Source organism: Musa acuminata, chromosome BXJ3-6 (assembly GCF_036884655.1).
Source record: "Musa acuminata AAA Group cultivar baxijiao chromosome BXJ3-6, Cavendish_Baxijiao_AAA, whole genome shotgun sequence".
In the NCBI taxonomy this organism is placed as follows: domain Eukaryota; kingdom Viridiplantae; phylum Streptophyta; class Magnoliopsida; order Zingiberales; family Musaceae; genus Musa; species Musa acuminata.
The window spans coordinates 1,479,675-1,494,610 of record NC_088354.1 but is presented as its reverse complement, the minus strand read 5'-3'; the positions used below and the strand labels follow the sequence as shown (position 1 = coordinate 1,494,610).

The 14,936-nt window shown below is 40.3% G+C and overlaps 1 protein-coding gene and 1 long non-coding RNA gene across 5 annotated transcripts; one reads left to right on the top strand and one right to left on the bottom strand.

Annotated features, from left to right (window-relative positions):
• Nucleotides 1–3,135: 3,135 nt before the first annotated feature.
• On the bottom strand, nucleotides 3,136–6,897 carry LOC135641003 (uncharacterized). The gene is made up of 2 exons (XR_010497519.1): nucleotides 4,106–6,897; nucleotides 3,136–3,933 (listed from the first exon to the last, which is right to left on the bottom strand). It is a non-coding gene; the product is annotated as an uncharacterized LOC135641003 (long non-coding RNA).
• A 5,079-nt stretch (nucleotides 6,898–11,976) lies between these two features.
• Nucleotides 11,977–14,936, top strand: LOC135640368 (beta-hexosaminidase 3-like). Of its 4 annotated transcripts, none has more exons than XM_065154725.1 (4): nucleotides 11,977–12,110; nucleotides 12,195–12,676; nucleotides 13,551–13,801; nucleotides 14,517–14,936. In XM_065154725.1, exons 2-4 carry the CDS (start codon nucleotides 12,654–12,656, stop codon nucleotides 14,681–14,683), a joined length of 441 nt encoding a protein of 146 aa, XP_065010797.1. In that variant the 5' UTR covers nucleotides 11,977–12,110; nucleotides 12,195–12,653; the 3' UTR covers nucleotides 14,684–14,936. The 4 variants fall into 3 exon arrangements, 1 of the variants encoding a protein (XP_065010797.1); XR_010497293.1 differs by having other exon boundaries at nucleotides 12,195–12,724; XR_010497294.1 differs by having other exon boundaries at nucleotides 13,551–14,936.

Below are 14,936 nucleotides of genomic sequence, written 5' to 3'. Positions count from 1 at the left end.
TGTTATTGGAGCAATACATACCACGATAAGATCCATCCATGCTGATCAAGCATGACCACCTCTTTCATTACAGCAGAGTCGAGCAAATCATCTCATCTCCCGGGTGATCGTCAAAGTCATAAAGAAGGAGACAAAATGGTCTCTCTGTACACCCAACCATACCCCAAAGAACAAGAATTCACAAGCGACGGCTAATCATCCCATCTTTTGCTGCTTTCCAGAAGCAAAACATCTTGCATTAGCGATCGTTTCGATCAATCACGAGACAACCTTATGCAACAACAGATCAATCACGAGACAACCTTATGCAACAACATCACGAGACAAGTTTAATGAAATAAATGCACACCAAATTAACATGACGGACAAGTTTCAGATCCTCTTTGGCTTTCAATCGCAAATGGTATTTTCTGGTCCAGTGTAGCTTTTTGTGGAGGTCAAATGTTGATTTCTTCCAACAACAACCTAAATCATATTCCAACTCTCTTTCGATGCTGTGGCTTAGTAGAAACGATGCCAAGTTTTGCAATCACAAGCCTCATCCTTCCTTCTTATCGTGCAATGAAAGTTTGAAACTCAAACAACATGTATGTGAAAATGCTTAGTTGGGCATGTGTTATTATCAGTCCAGGGAGTTCTCCTAACTTCAATTTTATGCTTGAAACTGATGGCTCATTCAGTGAATCAGAATTGGGTTTATCATCGAGGATGACAGTGGAAAGGTCGTATAATATATTTTAAGGCTAAAACATCATATAATAATAGTATAGTGGTGGAGATTCTGCTACTGCTGCTGATGCTCCACTATGTCTAAATATTTCTGTAAATTGTTCCTAGACCCCCTCAGATTACTAATGGTGTTTGGCTTATAATAACCTGAATATACTAATATATATATATATATATATATATATTGTTTCAAGTGTAGATTGCATAAATAATGAAGAGCCACCTCTTGGGAGATCGATATAAGATACCACATCCTACGTGTGGTCGACACGTGATCGACATCTCAATCGACCCTCGATATCATTAATGTAATCATCTTTTTAGATTCGATGTACTACAATAGCACAAAGGTAATTAAGCCAAGAGCAACGAAGGAGTACCAGTTTTCAAGGCTCATCGTAGAGGATTCCTCAAGTACATTCGATTAGGGATGTGAAACACTATTCGATTGTCTCCTTGAGAAATCCGAATGGAAGGGATATTCGATTGTCAAAAGGATGTATATGTAAAAACTCTCGATGTTACAACCATTTTGTCATATTTAAAAATAATATAATGATATAAAATAAATTTAATATTTTTTAATATGATAAAAAAAAATTAATACAAGAATCTTGAGGATAACACTCCGTACTACATTAGTGTTCTCAACACCACTAAAATAAAAAAAATATTAGCTCAAATTTTTCTCTCTTGTAGCGAAGACTTAGAAATGCGAACAAGAATATGTATATCTAATTTTACCCCTTTTGATTTCCGGTGAAAAGCTGAATTGCTAAACTTGATGAGATTTGTAAATATGCATTTTCAATTTAACCCTCATATATATGGGATGGGTGAAACATTATATTGTATTGTTAATCTAAACGTTAATTCAATATTAAAAAAAAATAGTAATTCAAGATTAATAAGCGCATAATCTATGGGTTATTTTAATCTAAATATCTTATTTTGATATTATTATATTATTTTATTAAATGACAATGATATTCTCTGTTGAACAACATGAACATCGTCTTCGGGACTTGACGACACATAGATGAAGGTGTTTTTTTTGTGGAATAAAATATAATAATTTATAAAGTTTCTTTAGCATAGCAAAATAATCACTTTCTCATAAACCTTTTATACGAAAAATTTGTGTGGTGTTAGTTTTAGACCTTACCTCGTTTGTTAGAGCTCCTTTTATTTTTTACTCCGTACCCAAGAGATTGTACAGGTCAAAGTATCTATTTTAACAACAAATTATGTTGTTTTAATAACTGAATCATAAACAATAACACCCTTTCGACAAATTAATGGTAGTCACCTACGATTGATCACTCAATTGATCATGGGACAACCTTCTACGACAACTCCTGATGCTGTAGGACAATGAGCCGAGGGGCAATGATCATCCATCTCTAATTCCCACCAATCTGGTCCATATATATCCCGAAATTGAAGAAATATAATAACAAAAATAGTTAAAAAAAGCTGCTCCGAAATTCAATCCAACTGATAACAGATAATTATAATGCGCCCACCACCTTTTGAACTTTCGGAAGACAAAGTAGTTAAATATTAAGCCAACTATAAACCATGACCAAATAATAACCGAAGTGGCAGGAGGCATGATGGAACCAACACTGAATATAACTGGCCAGTTAATAAGTCTTATCCATGTTTTTTTTGGGTATAAACGTGATAATATCCACACTCCCACCGGTGCAAGGAATCCAATAATAATGAAGATAAAGATGATGGAGTACGTGCCATGAGGATAGAACATTCTAGTTGGACCTATAACACCCCATGTGACTCCTAATGCGAATGACCTTCTTTCCCAAGGGCATGTCCAAGTACTTCCTTTGGGCAATAATTCTGGATAACATATATTTTTCACCGACTATAAGGTCCACAGTTGGACACCGAAGCTAACCAGAAAATACCTGTATCAAGAACATTACTTTTGGAGGAATCTTCATGTAATGTGCTAGCTTCAGTTGTACAATGAAAAATTTTGCCGTAACAAGTGCAGTAGAGCCGTATGTTGTGAATGTTATATTTGCAATAGGTTTACCCGACTGCAAGTACCCAATAATGATCTCTAACAAAAGCTTAGTTGAAAATCCCTACAATATAATAATTATTATATTAAGCTGGATGAGAAGAAAAATATTTACAAGGTTGTCTCAATATTCATCTTACCTGACCGATCGTAGCTGCCATGACTCCTTCTGGAAGCAAAAATATAAACACCAAGGCACCAGCTAATATAACTTCCCGATAACGAAGTTGAAGTTGTTCGGTAAATCCCAGAATGAAAAAATGTGAACAATAAGAGAGTTTGATATCAGGCATCAGAATGATCCCAGTCTGTGGCACGGAATAAACAGTGAGTTATAATAATAGGTCTAAAGAACCTCCGCAAAAGAATCGTGAAAATTATTTTTTATGATACGTACAAAAAGATTGGCAACACAATTGAGAAATACAATTCAACATGAATTTACTAAAGCAGGTAAATTCCTCCATCGAAAACGATTTCTAAAGAAATCAATTTGACGTTAGGGAAAGAATCGACTTCAGCTACAAAGAATGGGTCATTCTCTGTACACAACGAATGACCAATATTCCACGCACTGGAGTTGACTCGCTCATGCCGGGATGACAGGTCTCGGTTTCTTGAAGGCTGACAGGCTCTGCACCCCGTTTACGTCGTCGAACTCCGGGTTCGGCGACGTTGGCGGGTTCAGATAGAACGCCCTGTGCCTCGAGCTCGCCGCCTCCGACGACGTCATCGCCGCCGAGGGACTGCCGCTGCCGACGCTCCCGTCGTTGTGGTACCTCTTGTGCCCCCCAGCGCTTGCCCCAACGGAAACGTCTTCAGGCACACCGAGGGAGCACCGGTGCACCCTGCCGCCGCCGGAGGCCGCCGCGGTGGTGCTTGCGCTTGCCGTGGAAGAGCCCCGAGGCCGAGGCTTCCTCGACGCCGCTGCTAGGCTTCCGATGGCTGGCATTGTGCCCGCCCAGGGCCTGGTACGACCCGAATGCCTTCCCGCAGACGGAAGGCCTGTACTCGAGCTTCGCCGGCGGTGCCGAGTCGGAGGTCAACATTGGCATGAGCACCGGGCCCTCATCCGCGAGCGAGCACGAGGAGGCAGAGCCAAGTACTCCTCCTTTGCCGGCAGGTGATCGAAGCGCTTGGATCTCCTATCAAACCTGAAAAAACAAAGAAAGAAAAAAAAAAAAAACAAAAAACAAAAGAAAATTTTTACCGTAACACAGATTTAACCTCCTCATTTCATTTCATTCATAATATCCACGTACAAACACAACCATATATATTACAAAATTAAAACACATTCACTAGATAAAGTACGAGGAGGATTACAATAACAAACTACACAGTGCTATTAATCTTAATAGCTGAAGAGGAGCAGCACGAGGAGCAGCACGGCAGACGAAGCCTGCAGCACTCTTCTTTACTTATCCCATAAACTGACATTATCAAAACAAATATAGTAATTAGCATAAAGATAAAAAATATTAAACACTTAGCCATCACTCGTACACACAGTCAGTCACTCGTACTCGAATGACTCGAATGTGTATCAGAACCATTGTATTTATAGACGCCTCGAATCCATTCGTTCTAAAAAAAACCACCCGTGAGGTGAATGCGAAAGGGAACTGTTCACACACTGAAATAGCTTAAGCCAGCGATGATGGGATCCGCATGTTATCCTATGAACCCGTTTCAGTCGTCAATGATTATGAGTGATTGGAAACCTCATCGTCTGCCCACGTTATCGTCACCATCATTAACATGCAGATCTCGTCCAAGCAGAAACAGCCCTTACGAGACATCCACATCGTCTCACAGGAGCAGGCGCACGCGCAAGTAGTGCGCCTTCCCGTGATCCTTCACACCCCTGAACTCCCACCCCTGATACATCCCACCCGTGAACTTCGTCACGCGGACAACACGGCGTGGGGGGGCCCCGGCTGCCGAGTGATGGCGGCGTGCGAGCCGCTCCAGCGGGGTATGCGCAGCCACGGTAGCGCCCGGTCCACCGCGCGGCTCGCCCGCGCCAGCCCTCGCCGCCAACGCCCTGCCCCCCGAACCTCCAGCGGGAACACCTCCTTGGAGTTCCACACGCTGGCCACCACCCACGAGGCGGGCGGGACGGCAACGAACGCGCCCGCCCCCTCACACCGGACAGCGAAGGAGCAGCCCGAGGGGACGGCAAGGAAGGTGCCGAGGGAGGGCGGGTTGGCGAGGACGTGTAATCCCCGGATGCCATTCGATTAGATTAGTATTAAAGACAGTAATTAGTGTGATGCGAGAGAGGCTCGTACGTCGCCACCGCTCGGCAGCCGCGTCGTTCACGGGTGGGAGGGATCATCACGGGACCTGCGGGGTCGCCTTGTGACGTCGTTCACGGGTGGGAGGGATCATCACGGGAACTGCGGGGTCCCCACGCCTTGTTGCGTCGTTCACGGGTGGGAGGGATCATCACGGGACCTGCGGGGTCCCCACGCCTTGTTGCGTCGTTCACGGGTGGGAGGGATCATCACGGGACCTGCGGGGTCTCCACGCCTTGTAGCGTCGTCGTTCACGGGTGGGAGGAATCATCACGGGACCTGCGGGACAGGGCCCACGCGCGATCATTCACGGGTGGTGGCAGGGATTACTGGCGAAGGAGGGACGGCAAGAAAGGTGCCGAGAGGCGGCGCCGATGTCACGGTGTCCTCCTTCTCCGGCTTGCTAATCATCTCCGCCACCTTTATTAACATTATGATTGTGCTTCTTCATACACATACGCATACTTACTGAGGAGAATAAGATCACAAAAGGATGTCCAAAGTGCGTTAACTCAGAAACAGGAGATGATCGGAAAGAATGGAACACAAAAAGAAAAAGAAAAAAAGAGAAGGAACACGGACGAGCATGAGGAAGGAAGGGGAGTGGCGGACATGGCAGCGCTGCTGTACCCCACCTCCCACATCTGCTCCCCCCGGGTCCCGCTACGCGTCGTACCCCCTGATCACCACGACCGCCATAAACTCCACCATCCAATTTCTCCCTCTGTCCTCCCACTAGGCTCGATCACTTAGTATGGCGGCCAATTTCTCCCTCTGTCCTCCCACTAGGCTCGATCACTTAGTATGCAGCAAGCAAAAGAAGAAGAAACAGAAACATGCCGCTGCAGCTTGTGTCTTTCCCAAGTAGGGGAAATAAGTGATGGCAGTGGAACTTCTCTCTTTCTTCAGAAAAGAGTAGTTGGCATGAATTGAAGGGCATCAATGGTGCTGCAAAAGAAGAACAAACAGAAACACGCCGCTGCAGCTTGTGTCTTCACATATGTATGTGTCTTTCCCAAGGAGGGGAAGTGATGGCAGTGGAACTTCTCTCTTTCTTCAGAAGAGAGTGGTTGGCATGAATTGAAGGGCATCAATGGTGGGTTGAGAGAAAAGAGATGGGAAGGGTAAGGTATGGGGTTCAGTCAGTAGTTGGGACGAGGTGTGGAGGTGCGGTTACTCTCTCCCTCCCTCTTTTTATATGCATAGCTGTAAGAGAAGCACAGGAAGAGGGGTTGAATTTCCAAATGGAAATGGCAACTATTGCTGCGCGGTCCCTCTGCTTACTTCCAGTGTACATAATGGAAATGGCATAGCTATTCCGTTCCCATGTCCATAATAGCATGCTCGAAGGATGTGACGTGTATGTACATTTATACGTTCATAGGCATACGTTAATCAGGGATGAAGAGCAGGAGCAGGGCAGCGTGGCACGAATAGCGCCACATATCATGTAATCTCGACGCGAGCTTCGCCACAAAGTAAGTAGCGGGTAATGGCGCATCATCATCCTTATGGGGCGTATGTGTCACGCACCACCCAATTAATGACAGTGATGGTGGGTGCACATCGCCAGGGTGACGGTGATGACGGCGAGATGTAGGCAGATGCGAACCATGTAGTTTTGGGTGTACCACCATGGTAGAATTGACCCATTTCGATCGACTCACATTGGTGGTACCTTCGAGTCCCACTTCTTTCCACCAATAAGAAGATGATGTTCCCTGGTAGGTGCCTCCGACGGTTGTTTTCGTGGATTCATTTGTTGAAGGGTCGGACGGTTAAATTCAAGATGATGTCAATGATTGGCCAGTAACCAAAAATAAAAAAAAATAACCTTTTTTTTATTTTTTATTTTTCAGATCTTTTTTTGAAACTCGATATGTCTGGGTCCAGTAACCAAAATTAAAATAAAACCTTGATTCGAAGTATCTAAACTTCTAAAACAATTGTTTCTTAAAGCCATCTTTTGCTATTTGTATGAGACATCAAATGAAACATGAATGGTAGAAAAACAAAAGTCCAAAAGGAAAACATGAAAAGTGACTTTGTAAAGATCAAATGTCAAGAAATGACCCAAAAAGAAAGTTAAATCAGTGAAGTAGTATTTGATAGTTTCCGTTGTCTCTACAAGTTTCAAGTTTGCCCACCACAGACCATGATGACTAAAAAGAACATGTTGAGGCATAAACAAATGAGGTGCTATTACAATTAACAGGAAATGTATGAGCTTTCTTGTGTTAACTTCATCACCCCCCCCAAATGGACAAACCTGAACTTGAAAACCTTAGTGAAATCTGAAACATTAATCAGGAATTAGTCATTCATCTAACAACCATCATGAAAGATAATCTAACTTGCTTTTCTAAACTAAAAATATCATGAACTTTGAGAATAAATTCTTAGAAAAGAAGTCACATCAAAGGTATCAATTCACTGTATTGTATTCATCCAATATTATCAATTGCAGATATGATCAAACTCTGCTGTTAATCTTGTAGAAAGTTCTGGCTTTATTTGTCAGGTGCCTCTGGGAACCTGATTATTATGTGTGGCTAGTCTTGTTAACATCTAAATCACTGAAACCGTATTGTATTAGATGCAAACAGCAAGAAGAAGAAAATTTACCAGAAAGAATTCCATCAATTACTTTGAATGTGAACTCTTTACTGACATCAAGTGGTTCTTGGCATTCAGCTGAGGGCCACAAATCAGGATAGCCCACACCCCTACAAAAGATAATTTATAGAGTTTTATCTGGGTTGTGTAATCACTCCCAACCCAATTCACAGAGAAAAATCAAATAAATTGAAAAAGAATATTATTGCATTGCAGAAAATAAGACATCTTTGAAGATGCAGGCTATGATCACCAAGAGCAGTATGAGTTAATATAATAACAACATGATTTCTTTTAGTTAAAAATTCAAGAATTTTTAAATCCATACAACAAAATAAGAGCTAAAAGGCCTTTGGACTTTATCTACCATGAGAGAGCATGGCCGGGCACATCAATCTCAGCCAACACGTTTACTCCCCTTCTTTCTGCATACCTGAAAATATTCTTGTTTAGAAGTACAAAAAGATTCAGTCATGAAGAAACTAAGAAGCACCATAAAACTCATACTGATATATAAATTACAGGTATACACATATGAACCATTTAAAAACATACACAAGTGCAGATGATAATTCATGCATGTGAGGCATCATACAGGAGCTTTTGTCCCCAATTCTTATCACCAGAATGTATATTCTTAGGGGTTTGTTCAATGTTCATCAGAGCAGAGGGTCATATGTGCCACTAATATATGTGCATGACCACAGAGAAGAAGTAGGCCTGCTTAGCATGTAATTAAAACTTAAGTATATTTTAAGAAGTCTGATCATATGTGCCACTGATAAATGTGCATGAGGGGATGATGCAGAGACACTGACAACAGTAGTGTGATGGAGATTATATGGGTCATACATTGCAAGAAATAATATTTCAACTGATGAAAGGAAACTAGACATCACATAAGAAAAAATAATTACTTTCTTCTTAGTTCAGATGTCTGTTACACTCAAATATATCTGTATGCAAACTTTTTGTCCTAAAAAGTCATATGCCTGTAATGATCTAGGTATAACCCTAGCATATTCACCATCTCTTGTTGAGAGCTAGGTACAGATGGCTGGTTAATGATCAGAGCTAGGCCAGTGTGACAATCTCCAAGAACAAACATACCACAACCTTGAAAAGGATGCTTATGTAGCCATTCATTGCTTACTGTGCGATTTCAAGAGCATCAGCCTTCGTATATCGCTCAGAGTAGGAGCATGCACCAGCCCACAGTCTTGGATATGATGGTATCTCCAAGGGGAAGGATTGCTTATCCACGATATGCCATTCAAGCGCATTTTGAATATGATTCCTAGTAAATCAATTTCATCATTTTTTTTCAATTATGAACTGATAGGATACTCAACTTGAAACATTGCATATTGTCCTAAAAATATATGGGTCTTCAATTCACATTAAAGAAATTTAGATTTAATATCTATTTCTAAATATTTTATTATTTATCTAAAAAAATTCATATATATATATATATATATATATATATATAATTATTCTAATCATAGTATGAGGATAATTAAATCTAATAATGCAGAATTTTTAGAAAATAACAAATAAGTATGAGTGAAAATCTTAAAATTTAATCTTGATATTGAGAAAATACAAGTTGATATTCCTTTATTATTTTCAAGAGATTGTTATTCTTCAAATCATTAAAAGAATTAATTAGGTGAATAATAACATAATACTGAGAAACTCTTATTTGATTTTAATGCCATCGCTAATGATCATGTAGAACAATCACAATCGGTAGTTTAAAAAAAAAGTCAGAACAAAATGAGATATGTTCTTTATGATTATTATATATAATATCTATAAGAATTAGATTATGATATAGAAATTAAAATAATTTCTCATTGTTTTCACAAGTTTTGAAAAGTAAGGATTTTGAAAAATGGTATGATGCAATAAAAGAAGAATTGAAATTAATGACTAGAATGATGTTTGAGAACTCATCGAATTGCTTAATAAATATAAAAGAGTCTATTATATAAATATAATTTAAAGAATAATATTAAACGATATAATGGTTAGATTTACGATCAAAGATTTTACCAACAAAGGTTGCATCGATCATAACGAGATATTTTCTAGTTTTTTAAATAAACATATTAAGAATCATCATAATATTAATAATTTATTATGATTTTGAGTTACATTATAAGAATATGAAAATATTTTTTTAATTAGGGATTCATAGAAAAAAAAAAAGAAATATACAATTTAATATATAAATTTTAAAAATCTATTTATAATCTTAAATAAATCTTGAAGAATATATAAAGCAAGTACCACTTGTCCTAATTTTTCTACCACCAAGCCTGCAAGCACACAAGGAAAATTGTCTTATTGTCAGTGATGACACCAACACAATCGATCCAGATCGATGTACACATCGATAAATCGAAATTTTCAACATATATTATGTGTTTTTTTTGCGGGGAGGGGGGAATTTGAGAGAGGCAACACATGAGGTTTCTGAATGATGTAAGATAGTCTATCATATAAGCAGTAACCTTTGTTTTGACTAGACAGATTGGAAGTTGAAATAATGGCATCAAGAGCATAATGCAATTAACATTCTATAAGAAATAATGATCTGATCTCATTGGTCGATAAGTTTGTGCTTCATTAGTTTGTTCAGTTTGCCATGCAGACCAAAGGATGGATGATAAAAAAGCAAACTGTTACTATATATATATACACAGTCAAGGTTTATAAATATGTTTATTTTGACTAATATTAGACACTTTACAACATCAACTACAAGTATGATGAATGATGGATGGTCTCTGTTCCCATGCATCATCATGGTATCACTGAATACGTGAGGGTTGTTAGTGATCATAATTATTATCCAAAAATCAACATTTGATGTGTGTTTTATCATTAATGATGAGAACTTACATTTGCCATATTTGAAAGCATATGTAAGATATCTTTCTCGTGTCAAAGTAAACCAAAAATAATTTTGATGAGATAGCTCAAGTTAGCAAAATATTCGATATATATCCCTCAAACATGAGAGATCTATGATCTGATTTATCCAAAGCCAATAAAAGAAGGTTAGTTGGGCTCCGAAAATTATGAGATTCTGAGAAATCTTTTTGATGAAAGAGGGATGATCGAGGCAAAATACCTCACGAGAAACTAGACATCCCCTCAGGAACCAATGAGAAATAATTACATAGATGTAAGAACACAAAAGGCCATATCGAAATTGATGAAAATATAGATTTCGCACGAAGTACTTTGCACAATTTTTTTTTTCTTTTTCGTTTTTAATTTTTTTGCTTTTTTTTTTTCAGGTTTGATACGAAACGATTCTCCCTCGGACCTAAGTGTTTCGATCACTTGCCGACAAAGGAGGAGCACTTAGCACTCTGCCTCCTCGTGCTCGCGGATGAGCAAAGCTAGCAAAGTACTTCGTGCGACTAGTAAATATTCATCCGCTTATATACCTTAAACCAGGGCTGATGGGATCCACATGTTGGTCCTATGGGTCCCGCTTAAGTCACCAATGGTCATGAGTGATCGGAAATCGCATCGTCTCTGAAGAGGCACATCGTGGTTAGGTAAGTCTCGGTCGGCTGCCCACGTTGCCGTCACCACCATTAGTAACGCGTCCGGCAGATCTCGTACAAGTAGGAGGAGCCGCGGAGGTCCACCTTCACATAGATGGGGGCGGTGTGGTGCTTCGAGGGTGAGGGTAATAATAAGGAAAGGGAGTGCCTCAGGCCACGGTCTTGATGCACCCACGGACAAACCCAACGATCTCCTTCTCCGGCCCGCTAACCATCTCCGCATCTTTTATTAACAAAATTAAAGCATATTCCTAACACTTAATCACACATCCAAGATAGATAAATAAAAATAATAATTATCATCATTAAAATAAATAAAATTAAGACAACCAGAATCGCACCCTTGGTCATATCTCACACACTACTATTTCACTCACTCGCTCAGAACCATTTTATAAACGATTTGGGAACCCACTGCCTCTCAAAGGTTTATCCGTGAACCCACTGTCTCTCAAAAGCTCACCCGTAAAATGATGGTGACCGTGACAGCGACGTGAGCAAAGCCAGCAAAATACTTCATGCGACGTGCAAATCTTCACCCGCTTAAACACCTTAAGCCAGCGTTGATGGGATCCACATGTTGGTCCTATGGGTCCCGTTTCAGTCGTCAATGGTCATGAGTGATCGGAAACCTCGTCGTCTCTAAGGAGGTACCTCGTGGTCAGACAAGTCTACTTCCGTGACTACCGATACACGTTGGTGTAGCAATCGTTGCTAGCATGGGTCTGCTTCTCCTGCGTGATGACAGAAGCAAAAACTGGCGTCGGCCAAACAACTCAACCTGAGGCCAAGGCAAGAGGAAGTGTGGTTTCGGAACCGAAGAGCAAGGTATTCTTTCTCCGGCCATTAATTGGGTGTGATGATGCTGTGACCTTCGTATACTGATCTCGTTAATGCTTGGGTTAATCTCAGGACGAAGTTGAAGCAAACAGAGGTGGACTGCGAGTTCCTGCAAAAGGAAGTGCAAGAGCTGAGAGCTCTGAAGCTGTCGCCTCAGTTCTACATGCACGTGACTCCTCCCACCACGCTTACCATGTGCCCTTCCTGCGATCGCGTCTCCAACTCCACCGCGTCCACGACGACCACCATCACCACAACCTCAACCTCGTCACCGTTTGCCAACGCACCGGCGCAGCCGATGCCGGAACACCATCAGGTCCTCCACCACCGCACGATCCCGGGCCCATGGGCGCCGATCCCGCTCCGGCCATTCCTCGATGCTCCTCCGCAACGCTCGTAACTGAGCTGTCGTCAACCATATCACGCACACCACCATCACCATGACCATGGGCTCTGGGTTCTTGCAAGATATGGGATGCTACTGTTGCTGTCAGCACACGATGAGTGCTGTTGTTTCGGATAGCCTACCAAATGGCAAGAATGATAAAGATATGGTAATTATTTCTCATTGGTTCCCAAGGGGGTGTTTGGTTTCTCGTGAGGTATTTTACGTCGATCATCCCTCTTTCATCAAAAAGATTTCTTAGAATTTATAGTTTAGCCGATTTCTCAGAATTTTCGGAGCCGATCTAACCTTCTTTTATTGTCTTTGGATAAATCAGATCATAGGTCTCTCATGTTTGAGGGATATATATCGAATATTTTGCTAACTTGAGCTATCTCATCAAAATTATTTTTGGTTTACTTTGACACGAGAAAGATATCTTACATATGCTTTCAAATATGTCAAACGTAAGTTCTCATCATTAATGATAAAACACACATCAAATGTTGATTTTTTGGATAATAAATGTGGTCATTAACAACCCTCATGTAATAATCGATACCATGATGATACGTTTGGAACAGAGACCATCCATCATTTATTCATCATACTTGTAGTTGATGTTGTAAAATGTCTAATATTAGTCAAAATAAACATATTTATAATCTTTTGACTATGTACATGTATAGTAACAATTTGCTTTTTCAGCATCATCTTTTGGTCAGCATGGAAAACTGAACAAACTAATGCAGCACAAACTTATCATCCAATGAGATCAGATCATTATTTCTTATAGAATGTTAATTGCATTATGCTCCTGATGCCATTTTTTCTTTGTCCAATCTGTCTAGTCAAAACAAAAAGTTATGATGATACACTATTTTACATCATTCAAAAACCTCATGTGTTTCCTCTCCCAGATCCTCACCCGAAAAAAAAAGAAAAATCAGAATGCATGTTGAAAATTTGGATTTATTTATGTGTACAGCGATCCGGATCGATTGTGTTGGTGTCATAAGACAATTTTCCTTGTGTGCTTGCAGGCTTGGTGGTGGAGTAGCACAGAAGGTGGTGGCGGCCGGAATGAGATGCATTGTGAGCAACCAGGAGAAGTGGTACTTGGATCACTTGGATGTCCCATGGCAGAAGTTCTACATGAATGAGCCCCTTACAAACATCTCCACGCCTGAGCAGCAAAAATTGGTCATTGGTGGTGAGGTGTGCATGTGGGGAGAAAGTATCGATGCCTCTGATATCGAGCAAACCATCTGGCCTCGTGCTGCAGCTGCTGCAGGTAATACTGGCGAAAACTAAGCATTAAAATCTCGGTTAGATATCAGTTTCCATAACCTACCCAACCAATATAAGACCGGTATATATATAATTGAATAAAATAGAAAAACAAATTAAAAAGTAATGGTATTGTATTGCTATCGAACTATATGTTCCAATATCGGCATTCGGTCAGACAGGAAACATCAGTCCATGCATATTCGCATACAGATCAATTGAACATTTCAAAATGGTAATATCTTTATTGGTCTGACACTAGATGTGTGCATTGACAAATTCACAAACTCAGCATGAGTCCACCATCTTTTGTACATCTGAACTTGCATGTTTGTAGAACAAGTGATATCTTCTTGTGCATCCAAAGTACTGTGGTAGTATAGAATATCAAACTTGCCAATACAAGATTTATGATATAGAGGTAAATAATTCTACTTAATTTTTTCATATGAAAGATTCAAGAATAACCAACCTGCACCAAACCAGCCGAGTGCTACCTCTGCTGTCTCCTTACTTCGACAGAATCATATTATCAAGTTGTCTTCTTCAACATGCATGCTACTCATATCTGAAAAATGTATTGTGTAGTATCAAAAGCAGAGATAAAGATCAATACTTGTATAAACTGTTTGTCAAAATTCACGCCATTGTTAATTAAGTGTTTCTGATCATCTTTCGTGAATCTACCGAATTCTGCAATCGATTTGTTTTTTCCAAAGAGAGGTTGTGGACTCCTCTTGACAAACTAGCCAAGGACCCAAGGCAAGCCACAGGAAGATTGGCTAGATTCAGATGTTTGCTCAACCAAAGTGGGGTTGCTGTTGCGCCGGTAGCAGGACCAGGCAGAACTGCTCCATTGGGCCCTGGTTCTTGCTACAAGCAGTGAACAGCCATTAAGATCATCGACAGCAGTGCTTGCATGATGCTAAGAGAGGATCAGCCATTGTTGCCGGCCTTTATGGGGGGTAAATTCGTATTTATATGACAATAGTTAATCAGTTTCTGCTGAAATCTTGCTGATTATTGTCATTCAAGCAAACCCAAAAAATAAAATTTCTGCTGTGGAGCAAATGTGACATAATAATGTTTCTTTTTGTCGATCGTTGACATGTTTAAGATTAACAAATTAGTTTTCCTGA

Excerpts from the sequence above, each read along its gene's own strand:
- LOC135640368 (XM_065154725.1), top strand. The coding sequence starts at position 12,654 with ATGGCAAGAATGATAAAGATATG. Across the intron at positions 12,677-13,550 it reads GCAAGAATGATAAAGATATG|GCTTGGTGGTGGAGTAGCAC; the intron begins GTAATTATTTCT and ends GTGTGCTTGCAG. Across the intron at positions 13,802-14,516 it reads TCGTGCTGCAGCTGCTGCAG|AGAGGTTGTGGACTCCTCTT; the intron begins GTAATACTGGCG and ends TTTTTTCCAAAG.